The following is a 19998-nucleotide window of genomic DNA, read 5'->3' as shown; positions in this document are numbered from 1 at the left end:
AACAATGACAAGCGGAGAATCAAATCAAGAACTTAACCCCTTTACAATAGCTGCAAGAAAAATGAAATACTTAGGAATATACCTAACTAAGGAGGTGAAAGACCTCTACAAGGAAAACTGCAAAACACTGCTGAAAGAAATCACAGACAACAAAAAGCAAATGGAAACACATCCCATACTCATGGATGGGTACAATCAATATTGTGAAAATTACCATACTGCCAAAAGCAATCTACAAATTCAATGCAATTCCAATAAAATAACATTATCACTCTCAAAGAACTAAAAAAAAAAAAAAGTCCTAAAATTTATATAAAATCAAAGAAGAGCCCACATAGCCAAAGCAAGACCAAGCAAAAATAACAAATCTGGAGGCAGCACATTACCTGAATTCAAACTACATTATAAGGCCATAGTCACCAAAACAGCATGGTACTGGTATAAATATAGGCACATAGACCAATGGAACAAAATAGAGAACCCAGAAATAAACCCAAATAATTACAGTCAATGGTTGTGCAACAAAGCAAACAAAAACATAAAGTAGAAAAAAAAAAAACCCCACTCAACAAACAGTGCTAGGATAACTGGGAGCCACATGTAGGAGAATAAAACTGGATCCTCAGCTCTCACCTTATACAAAAATCAACTCAAGATGGGTCAACGACTTAAAACTAAGATGTGAAACTGTAAAAATTCTAGAAGATAACATCTGTTAAAAAAAAAAAAAAAAAAAAAAAAAACTCTTCTAGACATTGGCTTAGGCAACTATTTCATGACCAAAAACCCAACATAAATGCAAATGCAAAAATAAATAAATAAATAAACAAAGATAAATAACTGGGACTTAATTAAACTAAAGAGCTGTGGCACGGCAAAGGGAACAGTCAGCAGAGTAAACAAACAACCCACAGAGTGGGAGAAAATCTTCACAATCTACACATCTAACAAAGGACTAATATCTAGAATCTACAACAAACTCAAACAAATTAGCAAAAAAACAAACAATCCCATCAAAAAGTGGGCTAAGGACATGAATATACGATTCTCAAATGAAGATACACAAGTGACCAATGAACATATGAAAAAATGCTGAACTTCACAATGCAATATCACCTTACACTTGCAAGAATGGCCATAATAAAAAAATCCAAAAGTAATAGATCTTGGCATGTAGGCAGTGAAAAGGGAACACTTCTACACTGCTGGTTGGAATGTAAACTAGTATAACCACTATGAAAAACAGTGTGGAGATTCCATTAAAAACTTAAAGTAGAATTACCATTTGATCTAGCAATCCCACTACTGGTTATCTACCCAGAGGAAAAGAAGTCATTATACAAAAAAGATAGTTAGACACACATGTTTATAACAGCACAATTCACAATTGAAAAAATGTAGAACCAACCCAAATGCCCATGAGCCAATGAGTGCATAAAGAAACTGTGGGGTGTGTATACACACACACATGTATATACACACACACACAAAATGGAATATTGTGTATATATATATACACACACAATGGAATATTGTGTGTGTGTGTGTGTGTGTGTGTGTGTGTGTACACGCACACACAATGGAATACTACTCAGCCGTAAAAAGAAATGAATTAATGGCATTCACAGAAAACCTGGATGAGATTGGAGACAATTATTCTTAGTGAAGTAACTCAGGAATGGAAAACCAAACATCTTATGTTCACACTCATATATGGGACTAAGCTATGAGGAAGCAAAGGCGTAAGAATGACACAATGGACTTTGAGAACTGAGGGGGAATGTGTGGAAGGGGGTAAGAGGTAAAAGATTACAAACATGGTGCAGTGTATACTGCTCAGATAATGGGTGCACCAAAACCTCACAAATCCCCATTAAAGAATTTATTCATGTAACCCAACATGACCTGTTCCCCAATAACCTATGGAAATAAAAAAATAAATTAAGTGGCAAAACAATTGGACCAATACAATATATAAAATAGTGTAATGTAGGCAAACACAAACATGTTGATAACCAAATTAAACATAAATCAATTGATACTACAATTAAACAAAAGGTTTACCAGACTGATTTTTTTTAAATCGGACATGTTTAGGATCTATATTACACTCTTGATTTTAGTTTGTCAAATATTCTATAAACTGAGTCTGAGTTATACCTATAGGTAGTTTTAGATTGTCAACAAGAATAAAAAATTTACTGAGTCCATACTATGTGCCATAAGACATTCAAAGAATTTTTTGATTCACTTAGTATTTGCAATAACACTTTTGGGTATGTACTATAATTATCTTCATTTTACTAAGCATAAAGAGTTAAAATAACTTGCACAAGATCAGTTGCAGAGCAAAAAAGTATATTCAAGCACTCTGAGTCCAGAGATCATGCTAGTAATCACTATGCTTGACTTATCAATATCTACAGTGAGGAATAAATACCGTAATTCTTTTTATCTAAATGTTAGGTTACTAAGAATAATGAACTGTTAGTACATTTTAAACAAAATAGAGCAGAAATATTCTAAAAACTGCTAACATTCATGATGCATTTAAAATATACTTATAACAGCACTTAAAATAATTAAGATAATAAATTTAATATTATTTGTTTTTTTATCACAGTTAAAAATATATACTGGGTGTGGTGACTCACTCTGTAACACCAATGCTTCAGAAGGTTGAGGCAGGGGATCACTTGAGTCCAGGAGTTCAAGATCAGCCTGGGCAATACAGTGAGACCTTATCTCTACAAAAAAAAATTGTTAAATAGCCAGGTGTGATGGCTTGTACCTGTGGTCCTAGCCACACAGAAGGATGAGGCAGGAGGATCACTTGAACCCAGAAGGGCAAGGGTGCAGTGAGCCATAACCACACCATTGCACTCCAGCCTGGGCAACAGAGTGGGACCCTCTTTCAAATATATATATATATATATATATATATATATTTGAAACACACACACACACGCGGAGATCAGATAGGTAGATAGATAGATAGATAGATAGATGGATTATCAGACTAAATGAACAATAGAAATTGAAGACAAATATCAAAGGTTGATGATAGAAACTCAAAAACTGAAAGTCTAGAAATCTAGTAAGCTAAAAAAATGACTTGAGAGTACATGTAGGTATGTTAAACTTGTTCTTACAATTGCAATTTAATAATGAACTTGTAAATTTAATGAAATATAAATTAAATTGACAGAAACTAGAGGGCCGTTTTGAGGAGGCTGTCAGATGCAATACTGGGACCTGTGGGAGCAAAATATAACAAAATAAAAATGTCTATAAGTTAATAATATGTAAATAGGAAGGACTATGATGGGTCTGAAATTTTGCCCTACTTCAACCTAGTAAGTTAACCTGCCACAGCTTCACAGAAAAGTGCAAAACTTTGAGTCAGAGACAAAGAACTTTATTACTCATGGCTTAACAAACAGCATGACAACAGCACATTTGCATCCGTCCTCCTTGCCCTAAAGTCCTACTGGGGACAAGGCTGATGGGGCAAAACAAACACCTGCACACAAAGTGGGCTTTGTTATGGGAGAAAAACTGTGAGCTCTGGGAACCTGAATCTTTTATAAAGAGGGCTAAGCACTCCCTCTGCTTAGGAGGGAGACATTGTATCTTTGAAGGCTGTTTGCTGCACAATCATCTGCAAAAAGGAGGTCCAAGCAAAGGTGTGTAGAAACACAAAACACACAGAGAATTGTCTCTTAATGATTAAAAAAAAGAATTAAAATAGATGTTTACACAGAAAATAAACTTCTTTGAGCACATATACATAGAAAACAACCCTCAGAAAAATAAGTTTAAATAAACATTAGAAACCTGAGAAAAATTCATGTATAAATTATAAGAATTAATCCCACAAATATAAATTTTATATATAATAAAACACATAAGAATTCATGTATCTGCAATTAAGGGCAGCCGATTTCAATGTAGTTATGTAACAATTTCCACCTTTAAATTGTTATGCATATATTTTCTGGTTTTTCATTGTTCCTGCTATTGTTCTCTTAAAATCATACTATACATCTTAAAACTGTAATACAAAAAATTCAGTTATTACTTTCACTGAACTGAAACATGAAACCCTATAGTTTTCACCTATTGGTCTTGATAGAATTCCATATGTCACACAGAACTTTCTCCATATTAGAAAGCTTTCCATTTTAAAACCAATGTCTAGTTCATTCTCTGTAAGTCTTTCCTGCTCTGTATTAAACATCTTCACTTTTTTAAAATGTTCTTTGGGTGACATGGTTGAAACTTGTGCACCTTCGCCATTCTGACCACCTTCCTGTGAACACATCCTCAGAGCATATTTTTTCAAACACTATATTTTTCATCTCTAGAAATTCAATTTGTGTCTTTATATTTCTGCCATTTCTCTATGTTTAATATGTTCAATACTTCTCCTACTTTCCTTAACATATGGAATATTGTTATAATGATTGTTTGACATCTTTTTCTATTAGTTATAACATGTAAATTCAAGAGAAACCTAAGAGCTTGATATTCAACATAAAGAATATTAGTTTGGTATGAATGTATTACCTGATAATCAGCAGGCCCAGGGGTAACACAAGCTTCTTTCTGAACCAAGAAGAAAGTCCGAGGAACAGAAGAACCAAATGCACATTTCTTCTGTTTCTTCGAGCAGATATTTCTAATATTGGCAATTATAGTATTGTTCAGGACATTATAAAACCCAGGACCTAAAATTATTTTAAAATATCATATATAAGAAAAAGCATGCTTTTATTTGCACCTTTTAAACTAATTTTTAATTAAGTTTTTTTTTTTAGAAAAAAATTACATATTGCTGGCATAAATGCAAAGTGGTATAGTCACATTTTTAAATTTTGTTGAATTCTTATAAAGTGAACATATACTTGCTGATATAATTTGGCTGTGTCCCCACACAAATCTCATCCTGAATTGTAATTCCCACAATTCCCATGTGTCATGGGAGGAACCTATTGGGAGGTAATTGAATCAAGAGGAAGGAATTTTGTTGTGCTGTTCTTGTGATGATGAATAAATATCATGAAAGCTGATGGTCTTAAAACAAGGAGTTGTCTGCTGCCACATCAGACATGACTTTCACCTGCTGCCATGATTGTGAGGCCTTCCCAATCATGTGGAACTATAAGACCATTAAACCTCTTTCTGTTGTAAATTGCCCAGTCTTAGGTATGCCTTTATTAGTAGCATGAAAACAGGCTAATATAGTAAACTGGTACCAGTAGAGCGGGGCACTGCTCTACATTCCCAAAAATGTGGAAGCAACTTTGGAACTGGGTAACATGCAGGGGTTGGAACAGTTTACAGGGCTCAGAAGAAGACAGAAAAACATGAGAAAGTTTGGAGCTTCCTAGAGACTTGTTGAATGTCTTTGACCAAAATGTTGATAGTGATATGCACAATAAAGTCCAGGCTGGGGTGGCCTCAGATGGAGATAAGAAACTTGTTGGAAACAGAAGCAAAAGTGACTTTTGTTATATTTTTGCAAACAGACTGGTGGCATTTTTCCCCTGTCTTAGAGATTTGTGAAACTTTGAACTTGAAAAACATGATTTAGGGTATATGGCAGAAGAAATTTCTAAGCAGCAAAGCATTCAAGAGGTGACTTGGGTGCTGTTTGAGGCATTCTGTTTTATAAGGGAAGCAGAGCATAAAAGTTCACAAAATTTGCAGCCTGACAATGTGATAGAAAAGAAAAAAACATTTTCTGAGGAGAAATTCAAAAATTTGCATAAGTAATGAGGGACCCAATGTTAATCCCCAAGATAATGAAAAAAATGTCTCTAGGATATGTCAAATGTATTCATGGCAATCCCTCCCATTACAGGTCCAGAAGCCTAGGAGGAAAAAATGGTTTCATGGACTGGGCCCAGGGTCCTGGCACTGTGTGCAGCCTAGGCCTAGGGACTTGGTGCCCTGCATCCCAGCCACTCCAGACATTGCTGAAAGAAGCCAACATAGAGCTCAGGCCAGGGTTTCAGAGGGTGCAAGCCCCAAACCTTGGCAGCTATGTATGGAAACACCTGGATGTTGAGGCAGAAGTTTGCTTCAGGAGTGGGGCCCTTATGGAGAACCTCTGCTAGGGCAGTGCAGAAAGGAAATGTGGGGTCAGAGCTGTCACTCAGAGTCCCTATTAGGGTACCACCTAGTGGAGCTATGAGAAGAGGGCCACTATATTCCAGACCCCAGAATGGTAGATCCACTGACAGCTTGCACCATGTGCCTGGAAAAGCTACAGACAAAACACCAGCCCATGAAAGCAGCCAGGAAGGAGGCTGTATCCTACAAAGCCTCAGGGATGGAGCTTCCCAAGACTGTGGGAACCTATCTCTTGCATCAGCATGACATGGATGTGAGACAAGGAGTCAAAGGAGATTACTTTGGAGCTTTAAAATTTGACAGCCCCTCTGGATTTCAGACTTGCATGGGGCCTGTAGCCTCTTTGTTTCACTCTATTTCTCCCATTTGGAATGGGTGTGTTTACCCAAGGCCTGTACCTCCACTGTATCTAGGAAGTAACTAATTTGCTTTTGATTTTACTGGCTCATAGGTGAAAGGGACTTGCCTTGTCTCAGATGATACTTTGGACTGTGGACTTCTGAGTTAATGCTGAAAGGAGTTAAGACTTTGGGGACTGTTGGGAAGGCATGATTGGTTTTGAAATGTGAGGACATGAGATTTGGGAGGGGCCTGGGGTGGAATGATATGGTTTGGCTCTGTCCCCACTCAAATTTCATCTTTAATTGTACCTCTCACAATTATTATTTGTTTGGAAAGAACCTGGTGGGAGGCAATTGAATCAAGGGAGTGGGTATTTCTCATGTTGTTCTCATGATAGTGAATAAATCTCACAAAATCTGATGGTTTTAAAAACAGGAATTTCCCTGCACAAGCTCTCTTCTCTTGTCTGCTGCCATGTGAGTTGTGCCTTTCACCTTCTGCCATGATTGTGAGGCCTTCCAAGCCACATGGAACTGTGAGTTCACTAAACCTCTTTCTTTTGTAAATTACCTAGTCTTAGGTACATCTTTATCAGCAGCATGACAACAGACTAACACACTTGTCATATGACCAGAAATTCTATTTCTAGGTATTTTCCCAAATGAAAAGAACCCAAGTGTCCATCACTTGATTAATAAGTAAACACAATGTGCTACACCCAAACCATGGAATACTACTCAGCAATAAATAAATGAATCTCTAAAATATGATAAGTAAAAAAAGGCAGACTCTAAAGGTTGAATAATGTATAATGCCATTTATATGTAAATTTAGAAATGGTTAAAATCATAGCAGCAGAAACAGTTGCCTAGGGCAAGAGTGGGAGTAGAGATTAACTGCAAAGGAACATGAGAAAACTTTAGGAATGATTAAAGTGCTCCAAAATATTGTTGTAGTTGTGATTGCCTGACTACATATCTACCAAAACTCATCAAATTATATATTTAAATGATTAATATTATGTATAAAGTATACATAAATAAAGAAGAAATAAATAAATAAATCTCAATACTAAAGCTTTCAAAGAATCATACGGCATCATTAAGATAAATTTGACCAAAAAATTAATATATCCTATCATTAGACCTCCCTGCCACAAACGTTATTTTAATTTTTGCTTTTTATTTTTCTGCGCATATTCAAAACCTGGAATATTTTCCACAGTGGTAGTCTGAGTGAATTTAGGTTCATATATCTTTCATTCAAAATAATACAACTTTCTATGCTGTTGAAAAATTTTTAACAAGACAGTCATATACTTAAAACAACTATTTGAGTGTGTTCTTTATAAAATCAGTTCTAGTGAGCAGCAATATCCATTAGATGCAATATAATATACTTAAAGAACACTTAACTTCATTGTACTCATGTTATCTGCATTCTACTAAATTAGTCCTGCCACTAAATACATATGAAACTTTACTGAAATCTCATTTGTTTTTCTGGGCTTCAACTTCGTCATCTAAAAATAATAGGAATTGATTAGATCAATATCTGTTCAAGAACAATCTACAAGATAAGGAGTTTACAACTAAATGTAAATTTACTATTTCACTAAGCATTTTATAACTAGTCCTTCTGAATGAAGAGTGTATTGTGTTGATTTATGTTCTGGTACAATCTTTTTTCTCACCATAGGCAGGAAACAGTTGACAAAGGAATGTCACTGGGTAGTACTAGATTAGATGTTACTTTGGTTTTTTCCAGATTTAAAAGTGATTAAATCTTCCTACATAGAAATATCCTTCATACTTCTGACATATATAAGATTTCTCTCAAAATGTAAACAAACTCTCCCTAATTTTTCAAATATTCGAGTCCTAGTCTATTCCCTAAAAATATCTACCAAAATTCTGTTGTGCCAACTCTCAGAAAACCTAAGTGCTAATATATACTATTCCTGCTGCCTTTCAACATTCTTCCAGTGGTGATGTTTAGGAAAAAGATAAACAGAAAGTATAATGAAAACTCTTTGAGCCACCATTTAAGGTATATAAAAAACAAGCAACTATGTCAAATCTCTCTCCCTTCTGGCTCAAGAGCATTACATAGCACTTTGCAGGTGAGCTTAAATACTTAATATAGCATCCTCAGGGATAGAGACCTCATACATACACATATCAGGTACTACCTTCTTAAGCTTCTGACTTAAAAAGCCGTTCTGATCATATGGTTCACTCATATTAGAACTTTCTTACATTTATCTCAGAATCATTAAGTGTAGAAATGTCCAGGAACCCCAGATCAGATCTGCTATGGGACAGTTAAAAGGTTTAGGGGTGCCTTATAATAGTAACTTGCAAACATTTTGGAGCTCCACATTCGGTGGTCAAATCTGCTCTATGAATGTTTTACAAGTCCATTTCATTACTGTACTCTAATAATTACATGAAATCAAATTTCCATGAAGACCATTCTTGCTAATCCTTAAAACATAAGATTCTAGATTATATTTTAGAGGTTATTCTTAACTTTCCCTTTATAAATAAACTAACTTTGAAGAATGCATAATATTTTATTTGTAATATACTAGACCATCAAATTGACAGTAAGACCCACTCTTAGGGCAACTGGGCCACTCCATAAGTTAATATTTAGAAATAATTTAGATTTCAGATTTATGATATATAAATAAGTAACACAAAATCAAAGCTGTTGGGACTTTAAATTATTTTGAGCCTTAAAGGAATGTGCTTATGCAACCTGAATCACATGACGGGCAGCTGTAACCTTTGTTCTTCTGATTATAGATTAAACTTTTCTTTACCCACATTGTTTTCTAAAATACGTAGAAGACTAAAAAGTGCCAGAGAAGACCTCTTGCCTCTTCCCTACTGATCTTCATTATAGCTTAACTTCCCTTTTACTTCTCTGACACAAAGATTTCACGACTATCACATTGTCTAAGATGGAATATTAAATGCAGTCTTTCAAATTGGAAAAGGAAAACAGTTATAGCTAAACTGCTATAACTAATCAAATTGCTATAACTCATAAACCAGCCTTGTATGAAAAATGCTATAATCCTATTAAATTTCTTTATTTTCTGACTATAAAAACAAGACTTTAACTTTTCACCTTTGGAGCACTGGCCCTATTCCTTTGGAGTCTGTGTTACTTGAATAGCTATTCTAATCTTTGTACTTGAATAAACTTTCTTAAACTGGATTCTGATCCTTCTGATTATTTCAAGTTTGCAATGACAAACACTACTCAGTTTAGTCATACTTCAACATAGAGGCTCAGGGCTCCAAGACCAATTGTTTCAAGATGCCCAAGTCTATCTGTAAAGCATATGACTTTGTCTAGGAAGTGCTAGAATATCACTTCCACTCTATGCATTGGTCAAGAAAGCACCAGGAGTAGTCATGACTGAAGGGAAGAAGAGCAAAACTTAATCTCTCCATGGAATTCGTAGCAAACAATTGTACCAAGTATATTACTATAACCAAACTCTAAAATTTGTGGCAGTGGTTTTAGAATCAGGCAATAGGTCAGAAACTAGAGCAACTTGAAGATTTAGAATAAAGGCCTTGAGGAGACTGTTGGTGATGACTTGAAAGACAGTGAGGAAAATGTTATTAAAGGATGGAAAAATGATAACTTGTATTATGCAATGGCAGAAATTTTAGCAACACTAATGCTTGAGGTAATGAAGAAAATATCTAAATAATGGCTGAATTCTAACTAAGGAAATTTCCAGGTAGAATGTCAAAGTGCCAGCAGTTCCTTTTATCCATGTGTGAGAAGGTAAAGATAGAAGGAAAAGAGTTTAAACTGCTCAGTTTTCTAGAATTACCATTTCATCCAGCAACTCCATTACTGGGTATATACCCAAAGGAATATAAACTATTCTATTATAATGACACAGGCACACATATGTTCATTGCGACACTATTCACAAGAGTAAAGACATGGAATCAATTTAAATGCCAATCAGTGGTAGACTAGATAAAGGTGGTACATATATACCGTGAAATACTATACAGCCATGAAAAAAGAATGAGATCATGTCTTATACAGAGACATGGATGGAGCTACAGGCCATTATCCTCAGCAAACTAAAACAGAAACATACAGCCAAATACCACATGTTTGTACTTATAAGTGGAAACAGAAAAATGAAAACATATAGAAAGAAACCACAGACAATGGGGCCTACCAATGGTGTAGGGTGGGAGGAGAGATAGAATCAGGAAAATAAACTAATGGGTACTAGGATTAATATCTGGTGATGAAATAATCTAAAAGAAAACCCCATGACACAAATTTACCTAGATGACAATCCTATATATGTACCCTTGAACTTAAAAATAAATAAATAAGTGAAAAGTAATAAAGTGTTAACTTTTCAAGGAGAATATTTAGGAAATAAAAAAGAAATAGAATTTGCCAGATTTGAAAATAAAACTGTTTTTCATCCCCAATCTATACAGACAATAAACATCTCTCAAAGTAAGAAGTAGCCTCAAGGCAAAGATGAAAAGCAGCATTTGGCTGTAAGACCTTTTGTTTAATTTTTTAAAATATTTGTGGTAATCCTTCATAAAACCTTTCAAAAAGGGGCCTTAAGAATCTTAAGGTCTTGTCATATGCAGATGTATGTTTACTGCAGCACTGTTGACAATAGCAGAGACTTGGAATCAACCCAAATGCCCATCAATGATAGACTGAATACAGAAAATGTGGCACATATATACCATGGAATACTATGCAGCCATAAAAAAGGATCAGTTCATGTCCTTTGCAGAGACATGGATGAAGCTGGAAAATATCATTCTCAGGAAACTAACACAAGAACAGAAAACAAAACACTGCATGTTCTCACTAATAAGTGGGAGTTTAACAGTAAGAACACATGGGCACAGGGAGGGGAACATCACACACCCGGGCCTGTTGGGGACTGAGGGGCAAGGGGAAGGAGAGTGTTAGGAGAAATACCTAATGTAGATGACGGGTTGATGGATGCAAACCAAACCACCATGGCACATAACAAACCTGCATGGTCTGCACATGTACCCCGGAACTTAAAGTATAATAATTTTTAAAAATAGAGAAAAAAAATCTTAAAGTCTGGTATCCCAGACCCTTTTCACTTAGACAATGGTGCCCTAAGAACTTAACTGTGTTAAAAACATAATAGCCTCAAAGGTAATACAAAATAGACAAGGGTGATACAAAATACATAACGGCCTCAAAGGTTATAAAAAAATTTTTTTAAGTAAATGTAATAAGTGTGGCTTTTGTCTAGTGTATTTGATTATAAATTAATACAATAAGTAACTCAAACAAAGTTTTTATAAGAATCATACCATCTTGGGATAAAAGGGACAATGAGAATAAAAATGAAAAGAAGCTGAGAGAAGCTGGCTGAGAAGTTCCAGCTGCAAACACAGCCTATTTCATAGAGGATAGGGATGACTGAAAGCAGAACCAAGAGCCCAAAGGCAGAACAAGAAACACAGAAAATCATTCCCCTGGAGAGCTTTACTGGATCCTCATCAAGGAAATGCTAACATGTGTAACATGTGCCCACCTGAATTTCAGAATTGCTACAGCACTGTGACTGCTGTGGGCCTCCAGTTTTCCCTCTTCTTGAATAGGAGTGTCTAATCTGATTATCCTCTCTCTCATACTGTATGGTGGATGAATCAACCCTCTCTTTGGTTCACAGCTCTGCTTACAGAGAATGGGTTGTATCTTAAGAACCAAGCACAAGAATCCTCATCTGCACCTATACCTAACTTAGATGACAAAATCCGGGGCTGGGAATTGTGGTTTATACTTGTAATCCCAATACTTTGAGAGCCGAGGTGGAAAGATCATTTGAGGTTAGAAGTTAAAGACCAGTCAGGGCCACAAAGTGAGGACTCATCACCACAATTTTTTTATTTAATTTTTATTTTTTATTTATTTATTTATTTTGAGATGGAGTCTTGCTCTGTCACCAGGCTGGAGTGCAGTGGTGTGATCTTGGCTCATTGCAAGCTCTGTCTCCCAGGTTAAAGCGATTCCCCTTCCTCAGCCTGCCGAGTAGCTGGGATTACAGGCGTACACCACCATGCCCAGCTTTTTGTATTTTAGTAGAGACAGGGTTTCACCATGTTGGCCAGGTTGGTCTTGATCTCCTGACCTTGTGATCTTCCCACCTAAACCTCCCAAAGTGTTGGCATTCCAGGTGTGAGCGACCGCCCCCGGCCGAAATTTTTTTAAATAGCCAGGCATTGTAGCATGTACACGTGGTCCCAGCTACTCAGAAGGCTAAGGCAGGTGATACCTTGAGCCAGGAGTTGGAGGCTGCAGTGAACTATGATCACGCCACTGCACTCCAGCCTGAATGACAGAAATGAATGTCTCAAAAAAAAAATTTTTTTTAAAGAGGTCCTGTGCTTTGAAATTATGACATAATTACATGAAACTTTTGGGTCCTTGGGAAGGAATAGGTACATGTAGTTACCATTGTAAATATTTTGTGGCCAGGGAATTGATCATAAAGTAGATTAAAACTGGCCATCAATTCTTTGCTACTCTTCTCACTGAGGGATTAAGTTTCATGTTCTTCGCATCAATATGTGCTACTCTGAGTGACTTAATTAACTAACAGAATGCAGAAGAAGCGATGTCCTTGGAGTCCTGTGGCTGGGTCATAAAATATCTTGCAGCATCTGGTCAGTCTCATGGAACCCTGGGCCACCATGTTAAAAGTCAGGCTGCCCTGAGGCAGCCATTTTGGAGTTATGTACATACTGTGAATAACAGACCCATCTGAGTCCTGCCTTCTAGCCATCCCACAAAATAATGAGATATAATAGAAAAACCTGTTGTTTTAAGCCACTAAGATTATTACACAGCAATAGAGAGCCAGAACGGTATGTCAGCAATTTTAAATTTTATTTTGTTCTATATTCTTGGCTCTGAACATTAGAATATCCACTGACAATACCAGAATATGTGATTGAACATCTCTGAAATAAAAAAAAATTAACAAAACTGAACATCACAAATTATATTACTAATAGTGACCACATAGTTGATATATTATGTTGTTTATCTGCCAAGAGAAAATCAGAAAATTTAACAAATAAAGAAAAACAATAGGAAATTACAATTAGGATGTGTAAAATGTTAAACTGAAATCTTACTAAAACTTTACATTATTTTGATTTATCTGTGTTTAACATATAGTGAATGCTTTAAAAAAATGTTGACTTAAAATAGCACCACATAGGACAATAAAGAAAACATACTATCTGGTATATCCATCTTGTTAAGTACATTAAGTTACTTTAAAAAGCCAAAGAGAAGACATATATAGATTAATTGCTAACCTGGCATCTCCTCTGTCCTGATGTCCTGTGTGAATCGAACAGCACTTTGACCAAATGGAATATTTTTCAGTCCTGATTTTTTCTTCAAGGACTTGATAGCAGTTCGAGGTTCGTTATATGTGCCAGGAGCTGGGGTTATTGATTGCATAGGTAAAAATCTCTAGGGAAGAACAGGAAAATATGCTAATAAGCAACTATAATACATTTTGATACTTCATGAGTTAAAACCTGCCTTTTGAGTAATATAACATCTGGAGTTAATTTATTTCTTAATGGAGTGAAGAAAATGTAGCTTGTTCCCATCAAAACATAAAATACATAGCTTTTAACAAAATCACCTATATACTAACATAGTGATGTATTATGTGCCTTACTAAGGCAGACAGACTTTTAGAAGGAAATAATCTCAACATGAGATTCTAGATGATACTGTAGGAATAATTATCATACTTAAAATATTCTGCCAGTTAATATAAATTTTAAAACTATATGATCTAACAATTTATTTTATATAATCAAATTTTATTCATTGAAAAATTTCTCAACATGCATATTCGATTAACTCAAAAATATCATTAGATATCTCAAAAAAAATCTTAGATTCAGTGGTTTATCAATTCAGTTTAACTTATAAACTTATTAACATATATATATATAAAATGTTATATATCTATAACTGAACTCTTACAAGATACAGTATTATATAACCTTATAACTTTTTGTTTGAAAATAATTTCAAATTTACAGAGAATATGCATGAATAAAAATGATACAGAAAATATGTGTATAACCTTTACCCAGATTCATCTATTATCATGTTACCTCATTTGCCTTTTTTTCTTTGCCAACTCTGTTTTGTCTATTTGTCCTTCTCTTCCTCTTTCTCTCTTACTCTATACACACGCATACACACACACACACACACACACACACACACACACGCACACACACATTTTGAAAGTTACATATGTCATGGCTCTTTACCCATAAATACTTCAGTATATATTTATGAAACAATGCAGATATTTTCTTACATATCCACAGTACAGTTATCAACTTCAGTAAATGTATCAATGATCTAATGCTTTCGTGTAATTTAGGATTCATATTCCAAATTTGTCAGCTAATCTAACAAGGTCTCTATTGCATTTTCCCCTTCAGTACATAATCTACTTTAGAGTCAGATATTGCTTTAGTCATCATATCTTTTTCATCTCCTTTCCACAGCCTTCCTTTGTGTTCCATGATGTTTTTTTCTTTCTTTTTTTTTTTTTTTATGAGACAGAGTTTTACTCTTGTTGCCCAGGCTGGAGTGCAGTGGCACAATCTTCACTCACTGCAACCTCCACCTCCCAGGTTCAAGTGATTCTCCTGCCTCAGCCTCCCAAGTAGTTGGGATTACAGGCATGCATCACCACGCCCAGCTAATTTTGTATCTTTGGTAGAGATGGGGGTTTGCCACGTTAGCTAGGCTGGTTTCAAACTCCTGACCTCAGGTGATCCATCCGCTTCAGCCTCCCAAAGTGCTGCAATTACATGCGTCAGCTACCACACCTGGTCTGTGTTTTATGATTTTAACATATAGGGAGAATCACCCTTTTGTATAATAGAACCTTACTTACTAGAGGTTTATCTGGTATTTCCTCATAATTATATCCAGGTTATGCATTTCTGGACAGACTACTAGGTAGGTGGAGCGTGGCTTTCTTAGGATATCATACCTGGAGATATGATGTCTGTCTGCTGGCCTTCACTGGTAATTTTAATTTTGATCAAATTCAACACTGCCTCTATATTTATAGTAAGTACTTAGCATTCTACTGTAAGCAAGTGATCTCCCTTCAATTATTTATTCCATTGTCAAGCTATCTACTTACCTATCTATAATTGATTATTGAACAAACAGGTTTGAACAATGTGGGATCTCATATAATTTTCTTCAGTCTCTGCCACACCTGAGATAGCAAAACCAACACTTCCTCTTCTTCCTCCTAGTCTATTGAATGTAATGACAGGACCTTTATAGTAATTTACTTCCGTTTAATAAATAGTAAATATATTTTCTCTTCCTCATGATTTTTAATAACATTTTCTTTTTTTGAGCTTACTTTATTGTAATTATACAGTGCATAACACATATACAAAATATGTGTTACTTGACTATGTTATTGTAAGGCCTCTGGTCCACAACAGCTTATATGAATGTAAGTTTGGGAGGAGTCAAAAATTATATGAAGATTTTTGAATGCATGGAGAGTTGGCATCCCTAATCTCTGCATTGTTCAGGGGTCAACTGTACTTATTTATTTATTATCCATATTGATTCAAGAATGCCAACATTAATGATTTATAATTCATTATTGAACCAGTGGGGGGCCCTTCATGTTGTTTCCTATGTCCCTATTGCTGGGGTTCAGGAGTTCAGGGGAGTCCTCAGCTTCCCTGAGAGGATGTTTCTCCAGGTTCTTGGTCTATCACTCTCTCAAGAGTAAGAGAGGAGACCACAGTGCAGTACACTCATGAAATAAATACCAGACCCCAAAAGTGTTGCAGAAAAGTGATCTATTTAGGCAGAGAGAAAAAGAAGGAGAGAAAGAAACAGCTAGCTCTCACGCTGAATGAAAGAAAGAAAAGCTGCTCTCACACTGAGTGAGAAGGGTTCCCAGAGGGAGAAAACCAGAGAAGGAAAACTCCCCTCACACTGTGTGAGAGAATCCAAAAAGATGGAATCCAGGAGAGGAAAGACAGCTTCCACAGTGAATTTCTGGAAGGAGACCCCAGAGGGGAAAACCAGGAGGAGAAAGAGAGCTCCCACTATGTGGGACGGAATTCCAGAGAGCTGGAAATCCAGTGTGGGTAAAGAAGCAGGGGAATTTATCCTGGGAGAAATTCCTACCTCCCCAAGTTCCTCTGGCCAATGAAAGGAGTTCCTTTAAACATCCACTGGGGTGATAGACCCTTAGTTTCTTCCCACACCCGCAAAATTTACACATAAATCATTAAATCTCCCGGATGGAAAGAGATGGGAAGGGGGCATCTTGCTGGGAAGTTCTTGCCCTTAAAATTACGACGACCCCTTGTGGACCCAGAAAGAGAACGCATTTCCTCACTGTGATATGCTCTCATCATTTCGTTTAGAACTTACTTTCTGACATAAGGTGTTACACTTTCCTCTTCCACCTACCCTACAATCAGTTATTTCTCTGAAGAATGCTTTTTCTTTCAGTAGGATAGAATTGGAGACCAAGTTCTGGGTGCTAGATGTGTCCCTTGCTACTGGGATATCTTTGCTTCTTGGTTCATTTAGCAGACAGAGCTCGGACATACACACATACACAGAGAATGAGAGAGAGAGAGACAGAGAGAGAGAGAAACACATATATACCCATATACATAACCACAGGAACATATATACATTTACATGTGCATATATATATATGCATATACTCATACATATAAATATATATTAAAAATCATGAGTTCACAGCCAGGCATGGTGGCTCATGCCTATAATGCCAGCACTTTGGGAGGCTGAGGCAGGTGGATCACCTGAGGTTGGTGATCACTTGTAGATAATAAACATCATTGTCTTCTGGTTTATCTTCGTAGTTATGTGTATGTTTTCCTATTTTCCAATCTTTCTTATGCAAAATTAGTGGGACATAGTGGTGCATGCCTATAATCTCAACTACTTGGGAGGCTGAGGCAGGAGAATCATTTGAACCCGGGAGGCAGAGGTTGTGGTGAGCTGAGATCATGCCTTTGCACTCCAGTCTGGGCAACAAGAGCAAAACTCCATCTCAAAAAACTAAAATAAAATAATAATAAAAATCATGAGTTCATATAAAAACCTTCGATTCAAATGTATCCCACAAGGTCCTCTTTCACCTCCTCCAATCCATATTTGTATGTACCTTCCTTAACAATGAAAACCATATCTCAGAATATCAATTTTTTTGCTCAAACTTGTAATATATCTAAGATAATTTTATGATTGCTTTTCACATACCATCCCAATAAACCAACCTACTAAAAATCATTCAGAATTTGTTTCCAATTCTTTTTTTTTTTCTGAGACAGAGTCTCATTCCATCCCAGAGACTAGACTGCAGTGGCACAATCTCGACTCACTAGAACCTCTGCCTCCTGGGTTCAGAAGATTCTGGTGCTTCAGCTTCCTGAGTAGCTGGAATTACAAGTGCTTGCCACTAGGCACAGCTAATTTTTGTATTTTTAGTAGAGACTGGCTTTTGCCATGTTGGCCAGGCTTGTCTCAAACTGCTGACCTCAAGTAATCCACCCACCTCAGCCTCTCAAAGTTTTGGGATTACAGGCATGAGCCACCGCACCTGCCCTGTTTCCAATTCCTACATTCATAGCCCACTCACCCTCCAATCCCAGCCCACATTGAAGACTGATATAGTCAAATAGTATGGTTACCTGGATTATTCCTTCTCTTTTTCCCTTCAGTGTAGTTAATGGCATTCATTTAAAATAAAACTGTTTCTTTATTTACATTTGCTTTCAGTTTATTTTAACTTTTCCCATTCTTACTGATTTATTTTATTTTTTGAAGTGTAGTCAAAGAAGTGTTACTCTCTCTGTTTGCCTTCTACCCCAAGGGATGCTGCGCCACTTGGGATAAAAAGGTCTCAATTTGCAACGTTTGCTGATTTACATGGTGTAAATACACCCACAGCAGTGGCTAATTTCACACTACCAACATAATGTCAACCAGCCTGCAAAACTACTAGAAACTTAACAATTGGCTCTTGCAAGCCAGTACAAATAAACTGCAACATGCCAGTGCTTGCACTTTACCTCCTCACCATCACTTGTAGGTAATTAACATCATAGTTTTCTGGTTTACCTTCGTTGTGTTTATATAGCCAAATAGTTATGTGTATGTTTTCCTATTTTTCCATCTTTCTTATGCAAAAAAATAGTATAACATGTTCTTTTGAGTTTTGTAAAGCAGGTAAATATTAACACTACCAAAATAAAAATTTATTACTGGAAGTACCAAAAAGGACTTTCAAATTTATTTTTCTAAATACTATCTTATTATTTTAGATGCTAAGTATAATGCTTATGTAATGACAATTTTCAACCATGGATGCATATTAGAATTACTTGAGGAATTAAAATATATATATTGCTATTTAGGCCCCATTCTGAACCAACTGAATCAATATCTGAAAGGAAGAGCAAAGGGCATGTTGTCATATGGGTATCAGAATAAATTTAAATTCCTCTGGTGTTTTAAATGTGCATCCAGGGTTAACAGCCATTGTCATAAAGGAAATATTATGTATTTAAAATTAATAATTGAAGATATAAGGCAATTCAATGTATTTAGGTAAAATGTCAGGCAACTCCTAAATCAATGACTAAAATAAGCATCTAATACAGAAATGTATCTGTCTTTATTCCTACAAACCAGAAATTTTGTGTTCTAAATATACTTTGTTAATTGCATTATTTCTTTTTCTATCATAATCACTAATATGTATCTATTCATATTCAAATAAACATTAACACTACCCCTAGCAGGTTATCCTGTTTAATTGTAACTCCTCCTTATCTTTTACTGCAGAGCCATTATTCTTTTCTCCATTATCTCCTTAAGTCAAATTGATATCATATTCTTTTCTAGTAATAAAAATATATTTTAAAATATGATTGATGTCAAGTGATGTAAAGTTAGGTCTATAAATCAGAGTAAAAGAAATATTATAAAATTTGAGATTTTATTTGTAAAAATAGTATTTTTTAAAAAATCAAGGGCAAACATACATGCACATGAAAGCCCAGGTGTGTGCACACGTACACATACACACAGAGAAAATATCCTCTCCTCCCCACATCCATCTCGTATAGTACCTTAAGTATCATTAAGTTGCTCAATGCAAGAAATCTAGCATTCATTCTTGATTCCTCCCAGACCCTCATTACAACATCTATCCCATTAAAAAGTCATATTAATTTTATCTCCAAATATACCTGCAATCTATCTACTTGTCTCCAAGGAGGTATCTTTTTAAGTACAATACCATAAAATCAAAGTAGTCGTCCATAGTCACCTGAAGGTTAATAATCTTCCCAAGTTAAATAAGATAATCAGAGCTGT

The 19998-nt window shown here is 35.7% G+C and overlaps 1 protein-coding gene and 1 long non-coding RNA gene across 4 annotated transcripts in view; one reads left to right on the top strand and one right to left on the bottom strand.

Moving 5' to 3' along the window:
* Positions 1 to 19998, bottom strand: part of STPG2 (sperm tail PG-rich repeat containing 2) — a 613616-nt gene that overhangs the window by 454923 nt on the left and 138695 nt on the right. For all 3 annotated transcript variants that reach the window (XM_032239554.1, XM_032239555.1, XM_032239556.1), the window contains 2 exons: positions 13869 to 14028; positions 4570 to 4730 (listed from right to left, as the gene is read on the bottom strand). In XM_032239554.1, the coding sequence (XP_032095445.1) occupies positions 4570 to 4730; positions 13869 to 14028 (321 nt within the window). The remainder of the gene's footprint in view (positions 1 to 4569; positions 4731 to 13868; positions 14029 to 19998) is intronic.
* LOC116524387 lies at positions 962 to 19663 on the top strand. The gene is made up of 3 exons (XR_004257308.1): positions 962 to 1066; positions 12469 to 12473; positions 19654 to 19663. It is a non-coding gene; the product is annotated as an uncharacterized LOC116524387 (long non-coding RNA).

This window comes from Sapajus apella, unplaced genomic scaffold (assembly GCF_009761245.1).
Source record: "Sapajus apella isolate SASKATOON/1434 unplaced genomic scaffold, GSC_monkey_1.0 scaffold45, whole genome shotgun sequence".
In the NCBI taxonomy this organism is placed as follows: Eukaryota; Metazoa; Chordata; class Mammalia; order Primates; family Cebidae; genus Sapajus; species Sapajus apella.
Note: the sequence above shows the minus strand (reverse complement) of the source record. Positions and strands in the feature narration are given on the sequence as shown.